This window comes from Bufo gargarizans, chromosome 3 (assembly GCF_014858855.1).
Source record: "Bufo gargarizans isolate SCDJY-AF-19 chromosome 3, ASM1485885v1, whole genome shotgun sequence".
Classification (NCBI taxonomy): Eukaryota; Metazoa; Chordata; class Amphibia; order Anura; family Bufonidae; genus Bufo; species Bufo gargarizans.
The window spans coordinates 87,756,744-87,774,665 of record NC_058082.1 but is presented as its reverse complement, the minus strand read 5'-3'; the positions used below and the strand labels follow the sequence as shown (position 1 = coordinate 87,774,665).

The following is a 17,922-nucleotide window of genomic DNA, read 5'->3' as shown; positions in this document are numbered from 1 at the left end:
CCGACGCTGTGCTCCTACAAAGCAGCAGTGAAATGCATTGAGAGGACTCCTGAGCTCACACACATCATGGAGAGGACTCAAGGAGGAGTCCTCTCAATGCATTTTACTGCTGGTTTGTGGGAGCAGTGTCAGAGTGAGAGTATGAAGATAAAAAAAAGAAATGACATAACCAGACTCAGCACCACTTACATTATACACGGCTTACTCTAGGGGAGGGGTGCACATCCTGCAGCCCGGGGGCCACATGTGGCCCCCAACCATCTGGTAACAGACATGTATGTCTAGGTCTTGTGGTTGCTCACATGTATTTTTCATGTATTTCTCCCATTAGGTAGGATTCCTGGAACTGTAACTAGATACTAATGGTATATGCGGCATGTTCAATAAGCCATAAATACAGTATTTCAGTTGTTAATACCCCTTTAAAATTTTATTTTCAGCACTTGATGGTTCGGTCTGGCACCCAGAAAACGTTGTGCACCCCTGCTCTAGGGGGATATTTCAGAGCAGACCGACTCCCTTTAAAGTATGGTCACATCTATGTTCTAGGGTCTAACATTGTTAGAATGGTAACCGCTCACTAGAATGATTTCCACCGATCTCCATACAGTAACATGCAGAGCAGGTCATTACTTCTCTGCATGCCCTCTTTGCCATAGGCAATTTACATGATGCAATCAATTTCCATACTAGGAAGGTAAAACCTAAGGATCAATTCACATGTGGCAGATTTGACAAATCTAGTTTGCAGAAACAAGCCCGAACAGAAGACTAGAACTAATTTTCAAATCTGCCAAGTGTGAATATACCCCAAATCTCCATATCAGCATGTGCGATGGAGGTTCTGTCTGTATAAGGCAGGGATCAGCAACCTTTGGCACTCTAGCTGCTGTGAAACTACAACTCCCAGCATGCTCCTTTCACTTCTGTGGGAGTTCCGAGAACAGCCAAGTATGTGTGCATGATGGGAGATGTAGTTTCAAAACACCTGGAGTTTCGGAGGTTGCTGACCCTTGGTATAAGGTATTGTATGCATTTGCCATTTGGCTGTGGAGATACAAAAAAAAAAGGGCAACAGAATTGGAGCTGTTTACACTGTACATTTTATACAAATTTAAAAAAAAAGGAAGAAAAAAAAAAAAAAAGACACACTAGAAACATTTGACTGAAACAGCATCATTTGCATCACTTAATGCCCCAATTTAAAAAAAGCGTGTAGACGTGGTCGGCTTACACCTTTTTCTATTGCTGAAACTAACAGTCCGACGGGGAATAAAAATTATATAAAAAGAGGGAGGGGAGGGAAACAAAGATCAAAAAACAAAACAGAGCCTGGGTGTGCAAATCATTTCACATACACACGTAACGCTTTCATCCAGATGACCCCAGAAAATGGCATGGACTTAAAAGGCTGCATGCCCTACACAGGTGCTCAAGAACTATTTTGGGAGGGTTAGAAAACCCAAATACATATTAAAATATACACATTATATATTTTATAAGGCAATGAAATGGTGACAAATTAATTCTATTACAAAAATTATTTCTCCCCTTTGCATTATACACTTGGCCGATAATCACGTAGGGCAAGGCAAAAACAAAAAAAAAAAAAAAAACCCCAAAAACATTAAATCATGCAATGCTTAGTTCATGTGCACAAAAATTATTCCATAATTCCATATCTTGTGTGTGCTTCTAAAAAAAAAAAAAGTCCAAAATAAAAATAAATCATTTGGTGTACTGATTTAAATCAGAAGCAAAACCGAGGGTGTGGAAGGAGAGGGAAAGAAACCTCGTACAGATGATTTGCGCATAGACACCCTTTACATATTCGTGTCTATTGCACATTCGGTCTAACATTCTTAAACATGGAAAAAATATTCTATAGAATAAAAAAAAATATATATATATCATTCACGCGTCCGACGAAAGGGTGATGGGAGGGGGAAAGGCACTGCAAAGAACAGGCGTGCCCGTTATCTGTTTGCAGGCATATGGAAATATCTTTAAAAAAATACCTTTACCCATTCATCCGCTGAAGCACGGCCCTGTGCTTCATGAATAGTAATGCAGCTGACGCATCTTACTGACCCCTTTGTTTGTTTTTGAAACTTAAATAACTCTTTAAAAACCACCCAGAGATGCAAGTGTAAGCCTGGGAACAAGTTGTGGGGGGTTAGACGGCCATCAGCAGGTTCAGTGCATTTTGCCGAGAGGGTACTCTAAAAGTTTGGCCTCTCATTTAACACAGAGGAGACCTCCGACGTTGGCCATAAATTCTTCCAGACTCTTGAGGAAGGACATTTTCTGTTTCCGGTCCAAGGTGGGAGGCGTGCTGCTTGCCGTCAGTTTGTTGAAGGCATCGGCTAAACGCTGGTAAATGAGGGGATCTTGCTGACTGGATAATAGTGTTTCCACCAACTCTGCGTACTCTGCCTGGAACGGAAGACAGAATGGGGAAGAATAATGACACAAGTGCTTCTGAGGTCAGGCAATGCACTGGAATCATACTAATATGGCTGTACATTAGGGGGTTGTCCTGCAGGGTAAAGTTTTAAAATCATGAAATCGATGCCCAACCTCACCGATTTCCACCATTGCTGTTCCAGTAATTACTGGGTCCCTCCCCATCTGTCCTGAGGATAGATCATCATTATTAAGCCACTGCACAACCCCTTTAAATGTAATCCTCTTACCTGGTTTAAGCAGACCAATGTGTAAAACGCTTCGCCTGCGGCCGTCGTCATCTCCGTGTTGTGTTTTTGTAAGACAAGCATGTCAAAGACCAGCTGTGGAGTGAAAAGAGACATACAAGCAGCATGAAGCCATCTGGAATTGCTGAAAAGTGCTTGAGTTAAAGGGGTATTCCGGTTACCATAAATATAACTTATGTTTTAGACTTATTCATCATACATAATTACCTAATATAATGTGGATTTCACATATTTACCATTCAGTAGTTATAAAAGTAGTTTTTTTTCCCTCCGCTACCCACTGTGTTTCCTCAAATTACCATGGCATCGACCTGTAGTTTAGTTCTGAGCCTTTGTGAGGTCGAGCATGCTCAGTGTGTTGCTATCAACTCTATAGCTAATTGCTGGTGGTCACTGGGTAGAGGGGGTGTGACTGGGATGTGACATCAGGCAGCCAATCAGAAAACATCAAAACTCACAGCAGGAAAGCTAGGGATTGTGGGGATTGTAGTCTTGTAAGGGAAGTAGGGATGTCCAGATACCGATATTGGGACCGATACCGGACATTTGCACGAGTACTTGTACTCGTGCAAATATCCCCGATGCCACTGCAGATACCTCTGCGCCGCTTCTAAATGTGTCCGTCCACGGCCTGCCCCTGCATCTCGCACTGTCGCACAGCAAAAACAGCTTCTTCTTGCTCCCAGTCTCCGCCCCTCGCCCTGATTACCAGCGGCCTCCGCTGTCCCCGGCTCCTCCCAGGTTTAAGACTCTGCCCACAGCCATCCGACGTGACCAGTTCTGCATGTGGTGTTAGGAGGTTGTCTGGAAAGAGACTTTTCCCACGGCTGCTCTGATTCACACTTTCCGCAGCGGCCGCCACTGTCCCCGGCTCCTCCCCCCATGTTCCCGATGACTCCACCCACAGACATCTGATCTCCGAATCGGAGCACAGGAGCAAGCCAGCCGCGGGAAAAGCCTCTCCAGAGTCCAGACACCCTCCTCACACAGAGTTTGCCTGCCAGTATTTTTAAAAGTTATAGGAACCGACCCTAGTAAGTGTATAAAGCTTAGTTAGAAGATTATAACCAGCCCAAGTGGTCACAGACAGAAAGAAATAAAGGTGTTGTGTCTGTCTTCTATGGCCCTGGTCCTTCCCTTCCTGCAAGCTGCACATTGATCTCTAAAAGCAGGCATTAGGGCAAGAAGAAATATACATTACTGTATGATGGCCACAAGACTATTATACTGAGGAGGGAGGGGCTTCAAAAATTGTTGTCCTGACTCCTTACAGTATGTCTCCTTGTGGCCCCCATACAGTGTAACGTCTCCTTGTGGCTGCCCCCGTACAGTGTAACGTCTCCTTGTGGCTGCCCCCATACAGTGTAACGTCTCCTTGTGGCTGCCCCCATACAGTGTAACGTCTCCTTGTGGCTGCCCCCATACAGTGTAACGTCTCCTTGTGGCTGCCCCCATACAGTGTAACGTCTCCTTGTGGCTGCCCCCATACAGTGTAACGTCTCCTTGTGGCTGCCCCCATACAGTGTAACGTCTCCTTGTGGCTGCCCCCATACAGTGTAACGTCTCCTTGTGGCTGCCCCCATACAGTGTAACGTCTCCTTGTGGCTGCCCCCATACAGTGTAACGTCTCCTTGTGGCTGCCCCCATACAGTGTAACGTCTCCTTGTGGCTGCCCCCATACAGTGTAACGTCTCCTTGTGGCTGCCCCCATACAGTAACGTCTCCTTGTGGCTGCCCCCATACAGTGTAACGTCTCCTTGTGGCTGCCCCCATACAGTGTAGCGTCTCCTTGTGGCTGCCCCCATACAGTATAACGTCTCCTTGTGGCTGCCCCCATACAGTATAACGTCTCCTTGTGGCTGCCCCCATACAGTATAACGTCTCCTAACTCTCCTTGGAACCTCAAGTGTTTTTTTTAATTCATGTTGCCCATGACTTTGCCCACAGACATCTGGTCTGTGGGCAAGCCAGCCAGCCACGGGAAAAGCCTCTCCAGAGTCCAGACACCCTCCTCACACAGAGTTTGCCTGCCAGGAGTTTCCAAAGGTAGAGGAACCGACCCTAGTAAATAGTAATAAAGCTTAGGAGAAATTCAGTAAAAAGAGAATATAAAATAAGGTGGAGGGGGGAGGAAATGGGCATATAACAGCGTTTCCCAACCAGTGTGCCTCCAGTAGTTGCAAAACTACACCTCCCAGCATGCAAAGGCTGTCCAGGCATTCTGGGAGATGTAGTTTTGCAACTGCTGGAGGCACATTGGTTGTGAAACATGGTTATATGCCCATTTATTAACCCTTGTACAAAGGAAACGTAATCATTGCTATCAGCAACTGCGCCGCTTAAAAAAAAACCTTCCACCTATATTAAATAGTTGATACACTGCCTCTTGTACTTAATGTTATAGTTCTGTTTTGGGGCCTTTTGGTTGGTCAGTGGTCACAAAATACATGTGTGTGTATTTTATTGTTAAAATTGGTATCGGTAATTGGCATCGGTGAGTACTTAAATAAAAGTATCGGTACTCGTACTCAGTCTTAAAAAAATGGTATCGGGACATCCCTAGAGGGAAGGCTCACACAAGCAGATTGCAAGGTAAATTGAAGCTCTGGTTATATCTGTAGGTATGGGTTCTTGCAGCCTCAATGCAGTTTTTCCAAAAATTAAGTTACTTTACCAGTCCAGAGAGTGCTTACCTTTAGAAAGTGCCTTGTTGCAGCAAACAAAGGGGAGTCCGTGTCCTGTGCTTTCGCACACTGCTCCGCTAATGGCGTTAAAGCTTCCAGACAGAGCTGGGAAACCTCCGAGCTCATTCTTATTAGTGCAGTTAAGGGCATAAAAGCAGGCTAGATATATACGGGATACACAACAGAACATAGTCCACTGTAAAGACTGTTCGATCAAAATTAGACAGCTCAGCACTCTAGTGAAAACGCTTGCACGAGAAGGGATCGTTCCCAATTCCAAAATCAGATAAATCCCAGCAGGCGTACTTGTTTCTGTTTTGAAGCATGCTTTATTTCATCATATAATCCATATCACAGGATGCGTTTCGGCCCGTCCAGCCTTCCTCAACTGCAGTTGAGGAAGGCTGGACTGGCCGAAACGCATCCTGTGATATGGATTATATGAACAAATAAAGCATGTCTTGAAGACAGAAACAAGTACGCCTGCTGGGATTTATCGGACACTGTAAAGACTGGGCTGTATGCATGGAGAGATAGCGAGCACCTTCTGAGTATTATCCAGTTCCTTCCGCACATTGTAAGAGCTTCTTCACTCCTGTATGAAAACATCAACATTGAGCTTTTATTTGTTTCGGATGTCATTTAAAGGGAACCTGTCACCAGGATTGTGTGTATAGAGCTGAGGACATGGGCTGCTAGATCGCTGCTAGCACATCTGCAATACCCAGTCCCCATAGCTCTGTGTGCTTTTATTGTGTAAAAAAAACAAACGATTTGATACATATGCAAATTAACCTGAGATGAGTCCTGTGTTTGAGATGAGTCAGGGACAGGACTCATCTCAGGTTAATTTGCATATCTATCAAATCGCTTTTCACCATTAGTACCGTTTTTTTTTTTTTTTTTTGTTAAAGCATAAACTTTTTTTATTGCTGTTCTTTTGGAACACTGCATAAGTATGGATGAAAGAAAAGGGAAAAAATCTGCAGGTGCGAGACGCGCAAAACATGAGATCGCTGGGAACTTGCTGCGTATTGAAAAGAAAACAGAAATGTAATTATTTAACTATATCAGCAAACATGTGTCAGAGAACAAAGGAAGGAATTAAAGGGGTTTTCCCCGAGAGTTTCTCTTACTGGTGACCTACCACTGGAGAGATCATTAGTATTTGATTGGTGGGGGTCAGACAAAAAAAAAAAAACTCTTTCATATATATCCATCAGACCTAAGTGTGAATGGGCCCTAGAGGTAAAGCACTCTCCTCCACAGTACAGAATCAATGTTTGTGGCCAGAGGAGGCTGTTTAGACGCCACGATCTGCTGCTGGCAAACGATTATTTTGGTGACCGCAGCACCAAAGTGAACAAGCATTTTGCTCATTCATCGGGTGATTGGCAGCACCTTTAGGCCGAATGCACACGGCCGTGTTCCGAGAGCGGTCCGTGGTATGCCGGGCTGGATTCCTTTTGAGAGCAGGAGCGCACGGCGTCATTTGGTTGCTATGACGGCGTGCGCTTCATGCCGCCGCTGCACTACAGTAATACACTATACGAGTGTATTACTGTAGTGCAGCGGCGGCATGAAGTGCGCGGTGTCATAGCAACCAATGACGCCATGCGCTCCTGCTCTCAACAGGAATCCAGCCAGTCATACCACGGACCGCTCTCGGAACACGGCCGTGTGCATTCGGCCTTACACTGACAGATCATTCGATCCTACGAATGCTCGTTAGCGATAATCTGCCTGATATTAGGGCAGTGTAAAGGGGCCTTGAGTGACCAAGGTCTGATGTGTCTGCCACACAGTCTATTTTTGTGGGACTGTTCCAAACACCACTCCACAAAAGGGCAAGGTTTATGCCAATTTTTTCATATAAACTTTATCCGCGTGAATACTCGCTGCATGGCGAAGCAGGACATGGCACTTAAAAGAAAGGATACGAGGTCATCCCTAGCTCAAGAGAATACATGAGGCTCTTGAACAGATCTTCTGGAAGCTGGGGAATCTTCTCAGGGAAAATTTCACATATAAACGTGATCAGCTTGTAGTACTGGTTACATAATGATGGGAACTGCGGGGAGACGAAGAATGGGTCATGGACGACTCAGGACTAAATCACAATGATAAGGAGGCGAAGAAGAAATACAAACCTTTAGTAAGTCTTGTGACATTAACGGCAGCACAATATTGACACCATATAAAACTACATCAGCGGCAGACACCGGCCGATTTGTGGCTTGTCCTTGTTCATGGGGGCGAAAAACTTCATCTGAAATAAGAAATCACAAGTGAAGACGCTATATATTTATTTTAGGGCTGCAGCTATCAATTATTTTAGTAATCAAGTATACTACTGATTAATCGAGTACTCTAATAAAAAAAAATTTAAAGAATGTTTTCCTTTATAAAAACCCATCAGCCCCCTCATGCCCTCAGCTCCCCCCTCATGCCCTCAAGGATTAATCTGTCGAGTTACTCGATTTAATTGAGTAATCATGTCAGCCCTAATATACTGTACATACATGTAAGAGACCTAGCAAAGGTTTTAGTTGGTGGGGGTCTGAGTGCCGAGCCCCCCATCGATCACTAGAACGAGGAGAGAGAAGTGCTTGCATATTTCGCTTTCTCCTCACAGCAGGATAGGAAGATTTCCTCAAAGTCTATGGGCCCATCTAGATTCCACCTCCTGCAGCGATCAAGACTTTAGATCTGACTGACACATCAAAAGTTTTATGAAAACTCTGTGACCCCTTTTAAAAAAATGTATTCACATTTGTGCAAAGGAGGAGGAACTTTCTGCAGGGTGAGATCAGCAATGCCCGTTCATCTCCCTATAATCACTAGATTCTGACTTTAGATCGCAATCCTTGTACATTTATGGACAACAATGTAAAAATGTTCACTGCATTATGAGAACAAACATTTACACTACGAGCGTTCATCAGGAAACCCAGCGGACTGGGAAGACTACCGACTAGTACATTGTGTGTCCCCGAATATGCAAGAAAATACAAGCAATCCTGAGGAAGCTCTGGGCCTGGTCATACCTGTGTCACTGAAGTCAATGAACTCTTTAGAGAGCAGATTTGTGAGGAGCTCCATGATGAGAAGCAGGTCCTGATACTGATCCTCCTCGGCCGTTACATCTATACGCTTTCTTCCCAGGTTATTTTTGGAATATACCTGAAGCAGGGTCAGACAGGCTTCGTACAGATTCATGGCTTTGGACTGAAAATGAAGGAGACTTATGAGTCTGAGGATTGAGGCAAGAATTCATGTCACCACTGACTAAGATCTAAAGTGATCTCTGGATTCACTCCCCAGCAAAGTAAGGATCCTCTACAGCAGATTATGCCTTCCAATGCCATGAGACAACCAGCACAAATGTGATCGTAGGACAAAAAGTTTTATATGAAATACCAAGATTGGAGCCATGTCTTGTCCGTCTCTGGTTGCTGGTGTGACAGCACAAGTCATGAAAGGCTGGCTGATTGCAGAGAGCGGACACACGTCATTAAGCCTAAGGGTATGTTCACACGTTGGATTTTTGGCGTGGCGTCTTCGCCGAAAAATGCGCAGCATCTGTGCTGAAACCACCTACCACTGTTTTCAAAGGGAGGCTGTGCCGCAGCTCATGTGGCGGAGGATCTTTCACCTGCGGTTTTCCAGATCACGCCATGAATGGAAATTTCCATCGTTGGTGTGGTTACCACAAGGACACCTCGGAAAGCCGTGGCGGGAGCTTGCTCGCTGTTTAGCTCTGCCCAACGGAGCCAACAAGAGAAAAGGGGCCGTAGCATCCAAAATTAAAAACCATAGCAGAAACGGCAGCAGTTTCCGCTATGGGATACAAGGTGGATTTTGACAGTCAAAATCTGACATGCGAACGTACGCCAATTGTTAATCATTGGTTTTCTTGCGGCCAACGACTGCATCTGACTGAGGATCTGGCAGACATGCCTCATGTGCAGCGCGTCTGTCAATTAATCTAACTTTTTACTGCTCAGAATGGCATCATCCCGAGTAGTCATAAATTATGCCATTCATGTCACCATTTGCAAATTCTAGCTGCTATTTCCATACATGTTTTCACCCTCTGGAGAACTCATTTCAGCTCCCTTTATGATACTGGAGCTGCGCCTTCACCGACTGCTTGCAAAAGGTTTACCCACTGCTCCGTCCGTACTGAAATTAGACTACTTTCACACTAGCGGCAGGACGGAACAGACAGGCTGTTCACCCTGTCAGATCGTCCTGCCACCATTTCGCCGGACTGCCGCTCCGTCCCCATCGAGTATAATGGGGCGGAGCTCCGGCACAGCACAGCGAGAGCCCGCCGGACTAAAAAGTCGGACATGCAGTACTTTTAGTCCGGGTGGCCTTTACAGAGTGGCCCTGCAATCCCAGCACATTTACTGGTGCACGTGCAGATCGGACACCAAGCATCATGGAAATTACACTTTCCCGGACGCGGAGGTCTGATCTGCACACGCGCTAGGAATCCAGAGACCAGCAGGAAGACCACGAGGACGTCTGGTCCTATCACTCAAAGGTAGGTGTTGGCACACCCCCTCAGTGCTCTAACACCTAATTACCATACTGAATAAAGTGTCTATATGTCTCTAAAATGGAGCCACAGATTTGAAGTACTAGATGTGTAGATACTAAATTGCATCCATGACGTCCATTCATTCAAGAAAACACCCCATGCTCAAGATCAGCGAGTTTCAGCAGAGGAGACGTCCACTTTTCCCAAAAGACTAAAAATACCATTTACAAAGCACTTCTGAAATCCAAACACATTGGATGTCCGCCTCTGAAAGGGGACAGTGGCACCACAGGTGTACCATATTTAAGGGTCAATTCTGTAAGTGTCCCTGCTGAATGATTGGGCGGAGTCCGTACTTACCTCTCCAAGGTAACAAATCTGTTTATGTGCAACTTCTACAAAAACTTCTATAATAAGGTTCACAGTCTCTGGGGTATTTTTATAGACTTCCATTAACCCAATGCAGTTAGTTAAAAAGTCCATGAGGAAGTTGAAGAGGATGGCCACGTTATCTATCTGCGTGGCTTCTGCAATTCCGCAGAGGGCTTCTAGTGTGGCCGTGATCTCCTGCTTCACCTCCTCCTCTTGGCAAATTTGCTGGAAGTTTTCTTGGTTTATGACATTCAAGAATCGCTGTTGTAGAGGCTGCAAAACCTGTCATAGAAAAATAATCAGGTGGAACCACAGGACAGACACGTCATCTATTAGGCCCAACGTATCCATAAGACTATGTTAATACTTAGTATATCAATTCTCCTTAGGCCTCATGCACATTACTGTATTTTGTAGCCGTGTCCGATCCGCATTTGCAGACCATACATTTCTATGGGTCAAAAAAAACGGACCCCACACAGACTACTTTTTGTTCCGTTCAGGTGATACCTTCAGCCAAACATTGACCTCAGTGGTCACATGCTGCTCAGGCACTGAAGACAGCCGAGGTCAGCAGTTTTCACTTTTTTATTTTATAGCCCCCGGCTTTCTGCCACCTTGAGACCCCTGGACAACCCCCTTTCACCAAACCTATACAGGAGATTTGTAGTGCTGCGTCACTCACTGCACCCAAACCCCACTCCTTTCTGTGGCCAGCCCGCTGCGTTGACAAGGCCATGCAGGGGCTGGTCACAGAAAGAAATGCAATGGTGATGCCCTCATTGCACCAAATACTTAATTCGCATATTAAGAAAAAGTATAGCTCTGGAACGGAGCCGCAGATCTACAACAAAAATTAAATTAAAAAAATAATATATTTTACTCAGGTGAACCACAGCTATGTGTCTATGCAAACGGCTGGATAGGGAAGTCGCTGGTGACAGATTTCCTTTAAAAGCATACAAACAATATCAACCCCATCTAACAGAATTAGTGAGCCACGATACAAACAGCAAGAAGAAATTGTACAGATCTGATCTCACCTCCGTCCAGTATTGCTGTTTCATCTCCGAATCCATGTGAGCAAATCCTCCCAGTACCAGAGCCTTCATGAGCGTCCTCTGCACAGAGCTGGACAGGTAGTTTAGGGGAGGACTCCTCCGTGCAAATTGTTTGGCAAGATTCCACCAGTTTTCACACTGGATTACTAAATTGGCCCTAAGGAACAGAATTTCAGAATCACAACCAAAAATAAATAAAAAATTGCCATAACCTTGTTTCTAAAATGGAGTTGTACAGAATTAGAGAAACATGGCTGTGTTCTTCCGGAAGAGGTAACCACCTGTCCATGAGTTTTTTCTGGTATTGCAGCTCAGCTCCTTTCCTGTAAGTAGGTACGGGAGTTGCAATACTACACACAACCTGTGGACAGGTGTGGCACCACTCTTTTTAGAAGAAAGTGGCCCTTTGAGTTTACAAAATGTTGGCAAACTTGTACCAATCCACTCCATACAAATTCAGATTTGTATGGAGTGAAATTAGCAAATTCACAACTTATTAGGCTGCTTTCACACTAGTGTTGTTTGAATCCGGCGTTCAATTCAGTCACTGGAACTGCCTGCCGGGTCTGGAAAATCGTGTGAAAACGGATTACATTTGAATCCTGATCAGGATTTTGATCACAATGAAAAAAAGCATTAGAAAAAAAAAAACGGATCCGCCATTTATGAACTTTACCTTTTTTTTTTTTTTTTTTTTTTACATTTTTCGGGTTTAACATGCAAAAGCCGGATCCTGTTTGACAGAATACACGGCGCCGGATACGGCGTTGATGCAAGTCAATGGGAAAAAGGCCGGATCCGGCGTTCAGTCAAAGTGTTCCGGATTTTTGGCCGGAGGTAAAAATACAACATGGTACGGTTTTCTGAAAAGCCTGATCAGCCAAAAAGACTGAACTGAAGACGTCCTGATGCATCCTGAACGGATTACTCTCCATTCAGAATGCATAGGGATATGCCTGATCAGTTCTTTTCCGGTATAGAGCCCCTAGGACGGAGGAAAACGCTAATGTGAAAGTACCCCAAACCAGAACTACTACACAGAGAATACAGCATCTACTGAAAGACATGGAAGAGGACAGATCCATGAGTGCTGAACGATGGCGACGTTCCGTACCTTTCTCTCCTTTCTACCAGGGTGACTAATAGCTGTACAGTGTCATTAGCCAGCTCCTGCTCCGAGCTCCACACCGATAGATTGCTGATCACTTTTTCTAGAAGATAGCCGATGATCCACTGGGATCCCTCCGTGTCTGCGCCAAAGGCTGTATTTAACGGCAAGCTGATCTACAAGACACAGAGCAGAGGAATCAATGACAGTTGACAACTACAAACACAAACCTGCACTGCTGCACACGTCTGATGGTATGGAAGGCTGCCCATGCTAACCTGGTCGTACAGTTTTTCATCCACTAGGAGGTACGTCTTTGCCCACCGTTTCAGAAACCAGACAATGTCTTTGCCCATCTGGGGGCTGAGGAGATGGGTCAGATCTGCCCTCGTGGCACGTGACTCTACTTCTGAAGCTCTGAGAACCGCAGACAGTAACCTGCACGGAAGAGATGACAAACAAATCACCAATAAGTGTGGCCTTTCACTACTTATATTTTAGAAGCGCTGATCAAGATTTTTGTAATTTTAGTAAAATATCTGCAAGAAGCTCAGGAAAATTTCACCTTGCACTGGGCATAGCGACTCTCCTTACACCATAGGTTGCCAGCTACTCTGAAGAGCGCCCTTTTACATCCCAACGATGTTAAAATATATAATTATATATTATATATATATATATATAAAATATTATAATTATATATATATATATATATATATATATATATATATATATAAAATTTTAATTGATCATTTTTCTTATGGAGCACGTGCAGGTCTTTTCAGTCATGGCCGCCCACGCCCTCGTTGCCGGGACTGAAGAGACCCCGGCTCCAGATTACAGTGCAAGTAAGGCACCGACTGTAGCCAGGTTCCCGCTGTTATGGCCGGATCAGAGATAACTGATGCTGGCTGCTTAACTCCCTAGATGCCTTGATCAATAGTGACGGCACCATCTAGGCATCGACCAACTGGTCAGACGCCCCAAAGGCTGCATTAACATTCTTGCTATAGAGCAGCACTCCCTCACACCCCTTGAGCAAAACTCAGGTAGATGTTCAGTCATGTACATCACCAGTTAGGGGGCTTTCGAAATCAGGTCGAAAGAGTTTTTACAGGTGATCGTCTAATAAATTAGATCATAATGGCAAGGCTGATGAAGCCTGATGTAAAGAGATGCAGCTCGGCATTAGTTTAAATCCCAAAAATGAGAAGTATTGTATACAGTCTCGGGATGTAAAGTTCTCATTTACTGACAGCAAGCAAAGATATTGAGGCATTAAAACATAATGTCTTATTTACATTAAACTCGAAACCCCCTTTTAAAAGGGATCTTTTTTTGTAATCTATGGACACCCAAAGTCTGCCAGAGAAAGCGCTACTGTTCATTAGCACCTCTTCGTTCTGGCTCCTAGGAAACGTGCGATGCTGGAACTGGCAATCGCTGCCCCGATCGCTAACCACTTTAATAAAACTCAAACCACACAACGTTTTTTTTCCCCCCCCCTTAAAAATCATCCCTAATTTGATAAGAAGCCGATGGAAGATATGCCAGACTGACCTGATAACGGAATCGGTCCTGTTACACCCGGGTATTGAAGATGCTTTCTCCCCAGGAGATCCCAGGATCTGCAGCGTCGTATTGATGTCCACCTCGGTTGACTGTTTAATTGAATATTCCATTACTTCTGGAGGTATTAATGGAGTCTCACCCTGAGCATCATCAGCCAAGAGGTAGCCTGCGTGGACAAATGGGGTTAAGCTGAGCAATATTTATCCACCGACGACGACTGAAGACTAGTGCGATCTGTGGCTTTTACATGCAGCAATTTCCTCAGACCCCTCCAGTGACAGGTTGTAATGCGATACAAAAAAAGGGGATCTGACGTAAACTAACCTGACCCCAGCTGTTAAAACGACCTAGAAGATCCCAGACTGACCTTGTCTGGAGCCTCCTGGAACAAACTGATTACTTAATAAAGACCTTGGGAGCAGGCTCCGACTGCCTCACACACAAGGCTACGGCAGGGATCAGCAAAAACACTTCCGTTACTGATAATACGACCATCTGCATCTGTTATGAACGAATCCGGTTGTATTATCTCTAAAATAGCAATGACTGATCCGTCATGAACACCATTGAAAGTCAATAGGGGACGGTTCGTTTTCTACTGTGTCTGAAATAAACGGATGCGGCACCATTGACTTGCATTGTGTGTCATGCTGGATCTGTTTTGCGCTGCATCCCATGCCGCACAGCAAGCTGCGGTTTGCTCTCCGGTAGGAGAACGCAACCAAACGGAATGAATTTCATTCTGGTGCATTCTGTTCAGTTTTGTCCACGTTGACGATGAACAGGGACAAAATGGAAGCATTTTTCTCCGGTATTGATATCCCATGACGAATCTCAATCCCAGAAAATGTAAACGCGTGTGTGTGTGAAAGTAGCCTAAGAGATTCGTCTGGGACGGCCTTGAACGCATGCACTCTCTCAAGCCAGACTGACCGCTAACTCCGGGGCTTAATCACCGCTCCGTTTCAGAGCCGTACATTTAAGGATGCAGATCTGCCGGTATTGAGCAGCAGCAAAATCCACAAACTACAGATTTTGCTGCATTTCTCAGAACAGGAATGCTGCAGATGTCACCTGCAAAGGGTGAAGTTCACATCATATAGTTGAGTTCCCTCCCGGCAATCGCCTGCTTGCTGAGGAGACCGCTGCTATTACATGCAGCAATGTCCACCGCAGCATGGGGAGGAGCGATCGCTATGCCATCACATGTCCCTATGCTGTACAGTGGTTTACCGGCGGCAGAACGTAATTAGACAGCACAATCTGCCGCTTGCAAATCCTGGTCTTTCAGCATGCTGAAAGATCTTGGTTTCCCATTGAACGAGCATTTGTTCATTCATCGTGCAAATCGGCGGCAGTATTACACTGCACGATCGCATGAACGCTCGTTAGCGATCACCGGGCAGAAAATCTGTCCATCTAATGCACCCTTAAAAGTTGTACAACCTCTTCCTTGGGCACAGGAACCATTCTGGAAGTGTCCCTTACCTGTAACTAAAATGAGCCAGTGAATGTCCTCATACAGGTCATCCAGCACTTTATTATCTATTGACCCTGTTCCTGGGGAGGCCAGTAGCTGCTGCTGGTGCCTTTGTAGCTGCCCATGAAGTCTTGTCACTCGATCCTCTAACAAGCTGAAACACCAAAAGTTCACATTCAGTTACAGAGGACTATGGACTTCTCAGGATGATCATCAGACGTAGTACAAGTAGTCTCTGTGGCTCCATCAGAAGTGCATTGGGTGCTGGTCACCAGGGGGCTGCCAACAAGCCGCTTTGCCTGGGCCAGGGTATATAGATATAGAGTAAGGCCAACCACTGTCTTCTGAAGGGTTATTTAAAAGTACAAGCAGGGGCCCGACTTTGCCTCGAGCAACTCGCCTAGTTCTGCAGTAGTGTCCATACATGAGGTCAAATATGACCACCGATTCCTCCTGTAATGGAACAAAAGATTTCTCCTCCAATATATCTCCCAAGTCACACAACATTTCTAGCAGATCCCCTCAATGAAAATCGAGCAAAGATAACCCAGGAGACCTGCATGTGATGTCTGTACCTGTAAAATTAATATCTTTTTGAGGGTAATGCAAGCCTTTTTTGGTGTGCTTTATAATTTCCCAAAGGAAGCCCCCAAACTCAGTGGTGCTCTAGGCAGTGGCCTAATCTTCCTTCTCCATGTCCAACCTCCAACATCAACTTGGGACAATGGTGAACGGTAATTAAGCTTAAAGGGGTTGTCCAACCACATACAGTATTTTTTTTATTTTTATATTCCAGCCAAAAGGGACCTGTCAAGGAAAACATACTTACCTGCTCCCCAACACTTGGTTCCAGGTCAGTGTGTCCACCGCTGTCCTCACTGCACTTTGGTCACCAAATGTAAATTTCCAGACAGGGTTGACATTTGCTGCGGTGATGTGTCCTCCAAGCAGCATGTGAACGCGGTGCCATAATGTGTGGGGAAATGTCACCAATGCAGTGGCACACGTGACCCCCCAGGGACCAAATCGCAGTGAAGACATCGGTGGAACCACAGAGCTGGACCCATGTGGTAGGGAGCAGGCAAGTAAGCTTCCCTTGACAGGTCTAGCTGGGTGAGCGGAAAGGGATTAATTAAAAAATAAAATAAAAAAAATAATGTCAGTGCACGAGCTGAAAATGCATTTTTGGATTTAAGAAAACATAAAAAAACTGGATGAAGAAAAATCCTATTCTGTGCTGAATTTTGTAAGCAGATCTTCATAAATCCATCAGGTGAACATACTCTAAAGGTGCGTTTGCCAACTTCAGTGTTTTTTTTTTTATTAACCCATTACGTTTTCTTAAATCCAAAAATGCATTTTCAGCTCGTGCACTGACATTTCCTTTTTTTTTTTTTTTTTTTTTTAAAGCTTCCCATTCATTTAAAAGAGATTCAGCGCAGATTCAACCCCAAGATTGGGCATGCTGTTTCTATTTTCCATGTGAAAAAAAAAAATGAAAAAAAAAAGCAAGTGCAGCTTTCCACTGAAATAACTGGGAGGCTGTTTTGAAGCTTTTTTTGGCACGTGCAAACTTTTGGGCGCGTTTCCACCTCAATATGAAGTGGTCCTTCAGAAAAGGGACTGCTGCCAGCTCTAGAATATAGGAGAGTCCCTTGGAAATTACTTGTTCTTAGGGCTCATGCACACAACCGTATGCCCTCCGAGACATACAGTCCGTGAGCGGGCCATATGTCCCGGAGCGGCATACATCGTGCGCACAGGAGCGCACAGCATCACAGGATATTATGAGTACGGGACAATAGCCCTGCAGGCGACCTGATGCACACAGCATCATAGTAACCTATGATGCGGTGCGCTCCCGTGCGCACAATGTATGCCGCTCACGGACCATATGTCTCGGAGGGCATACGGTCGTGTGCATGAGCCCTTAACAGAATTCTGCCATTCGCATAGTTCACAGCTAAAATAAAAAGCACAATGTCCGGTACCTTGTCAGCAGAGGTATGCAGTGGTCCGCTGCTATCCTGCCTAGCATCCCCACGCTGGCCAGCTGATCAGAAAATAAGTCACGGTCGTCTTCCTGAATTTCATTTATTTCTTCCTCTTCCCGGGAGGCAACACCATTAGCAGTCTGAGGAGGGGGATAAAATAAAATACTACATTATTAAAATAAAAACTAAACATTTCACATGACTTAGTACAGAGGCCAGGAACATGTATGAACATTACCGTGTACCACTGCATAAAGCGCCATCTCAGGTCACCGACTACAATATAGAAACCATTCACTTTTTAGATTTGCTGTAAACGTCAGCTACCAAGATGCGCACAGAGACCTCATCATGGTGCCTCGTTTTCCATGGCACAATATGCAAGGAA

General features: G+C 44.9%; 1 protein-coding gene across 1 annotated transcript in view; it reads right to left on the bottom strand.

Moving 5' to 3' along the window:
- Nucleotides 1-1,056: 1,056 nt before the first annotated feature.
- XPO4 (exportin 4) overlaps nucleotides 1,057-17,922 on the bottom strand; it is a 115,005-nt gene continuing 98,139 nt past the window's right edge. Inside the window, exons 11-23 of the mRNA XM_044287005.1 lie at nucleotides 17,532-17,674; nucleotides 15,549-15,694; nucleotides 14,049-14,226; nucleotides 12,767-12,926; nucleotides 12,495-12,664; nucleotides 11,363-11,537; nucleotides 10,308-10,601; nucleotides 8,446-8,626; nucleotides 7,549-7,667; nucleotides 7,339-7,469; nucleotides 5,408-5,525; nucleotides 2,697-2,789; nucleotides 1,057-2,436 (exon numbers count right to left, since the gene is read on the bottom strand). Of these exons, the coding sequence (XP_044142940.1) occupies nucleotides 2,239-2,436; nucleotides 2,697-2,789; nucleotides 5,408-5,525; nucleotides 7,339-7,469; nucleotides 7,549-7,667; nucleotides 8,446-8,626; nucleotides 10,308-10,601; nucleotides 11,363-11,537; nucleotides 12,495-12,664; nucleotides 12,767-12,926; nucleotides 14,049-14,226; nucleotides 15,549-15,694; nucleotides 17,532-17,674 (2,106 nt within the window). The 3' untranslated portion in view covers nucleotides 1,057-2,238. The remainder of the gene's footprint in view (nucleotides 2,437-2,696; nucleotides 2,790-5,407; nucleotides 5,526-7,338; nucleotides 7,470-7,548; nucleotides 7,668-8,445; nucleotides 8,627-10,307; nucleotides 10,602-11,362; nucleotides 11,538-12,494; nucleotides 12,665-12,766; nucleotides 12,927-14,048; nucleotides 14,227-15,548; nucleotides 15,695-17,531; nucleotides 17,675-17,922) is intronic.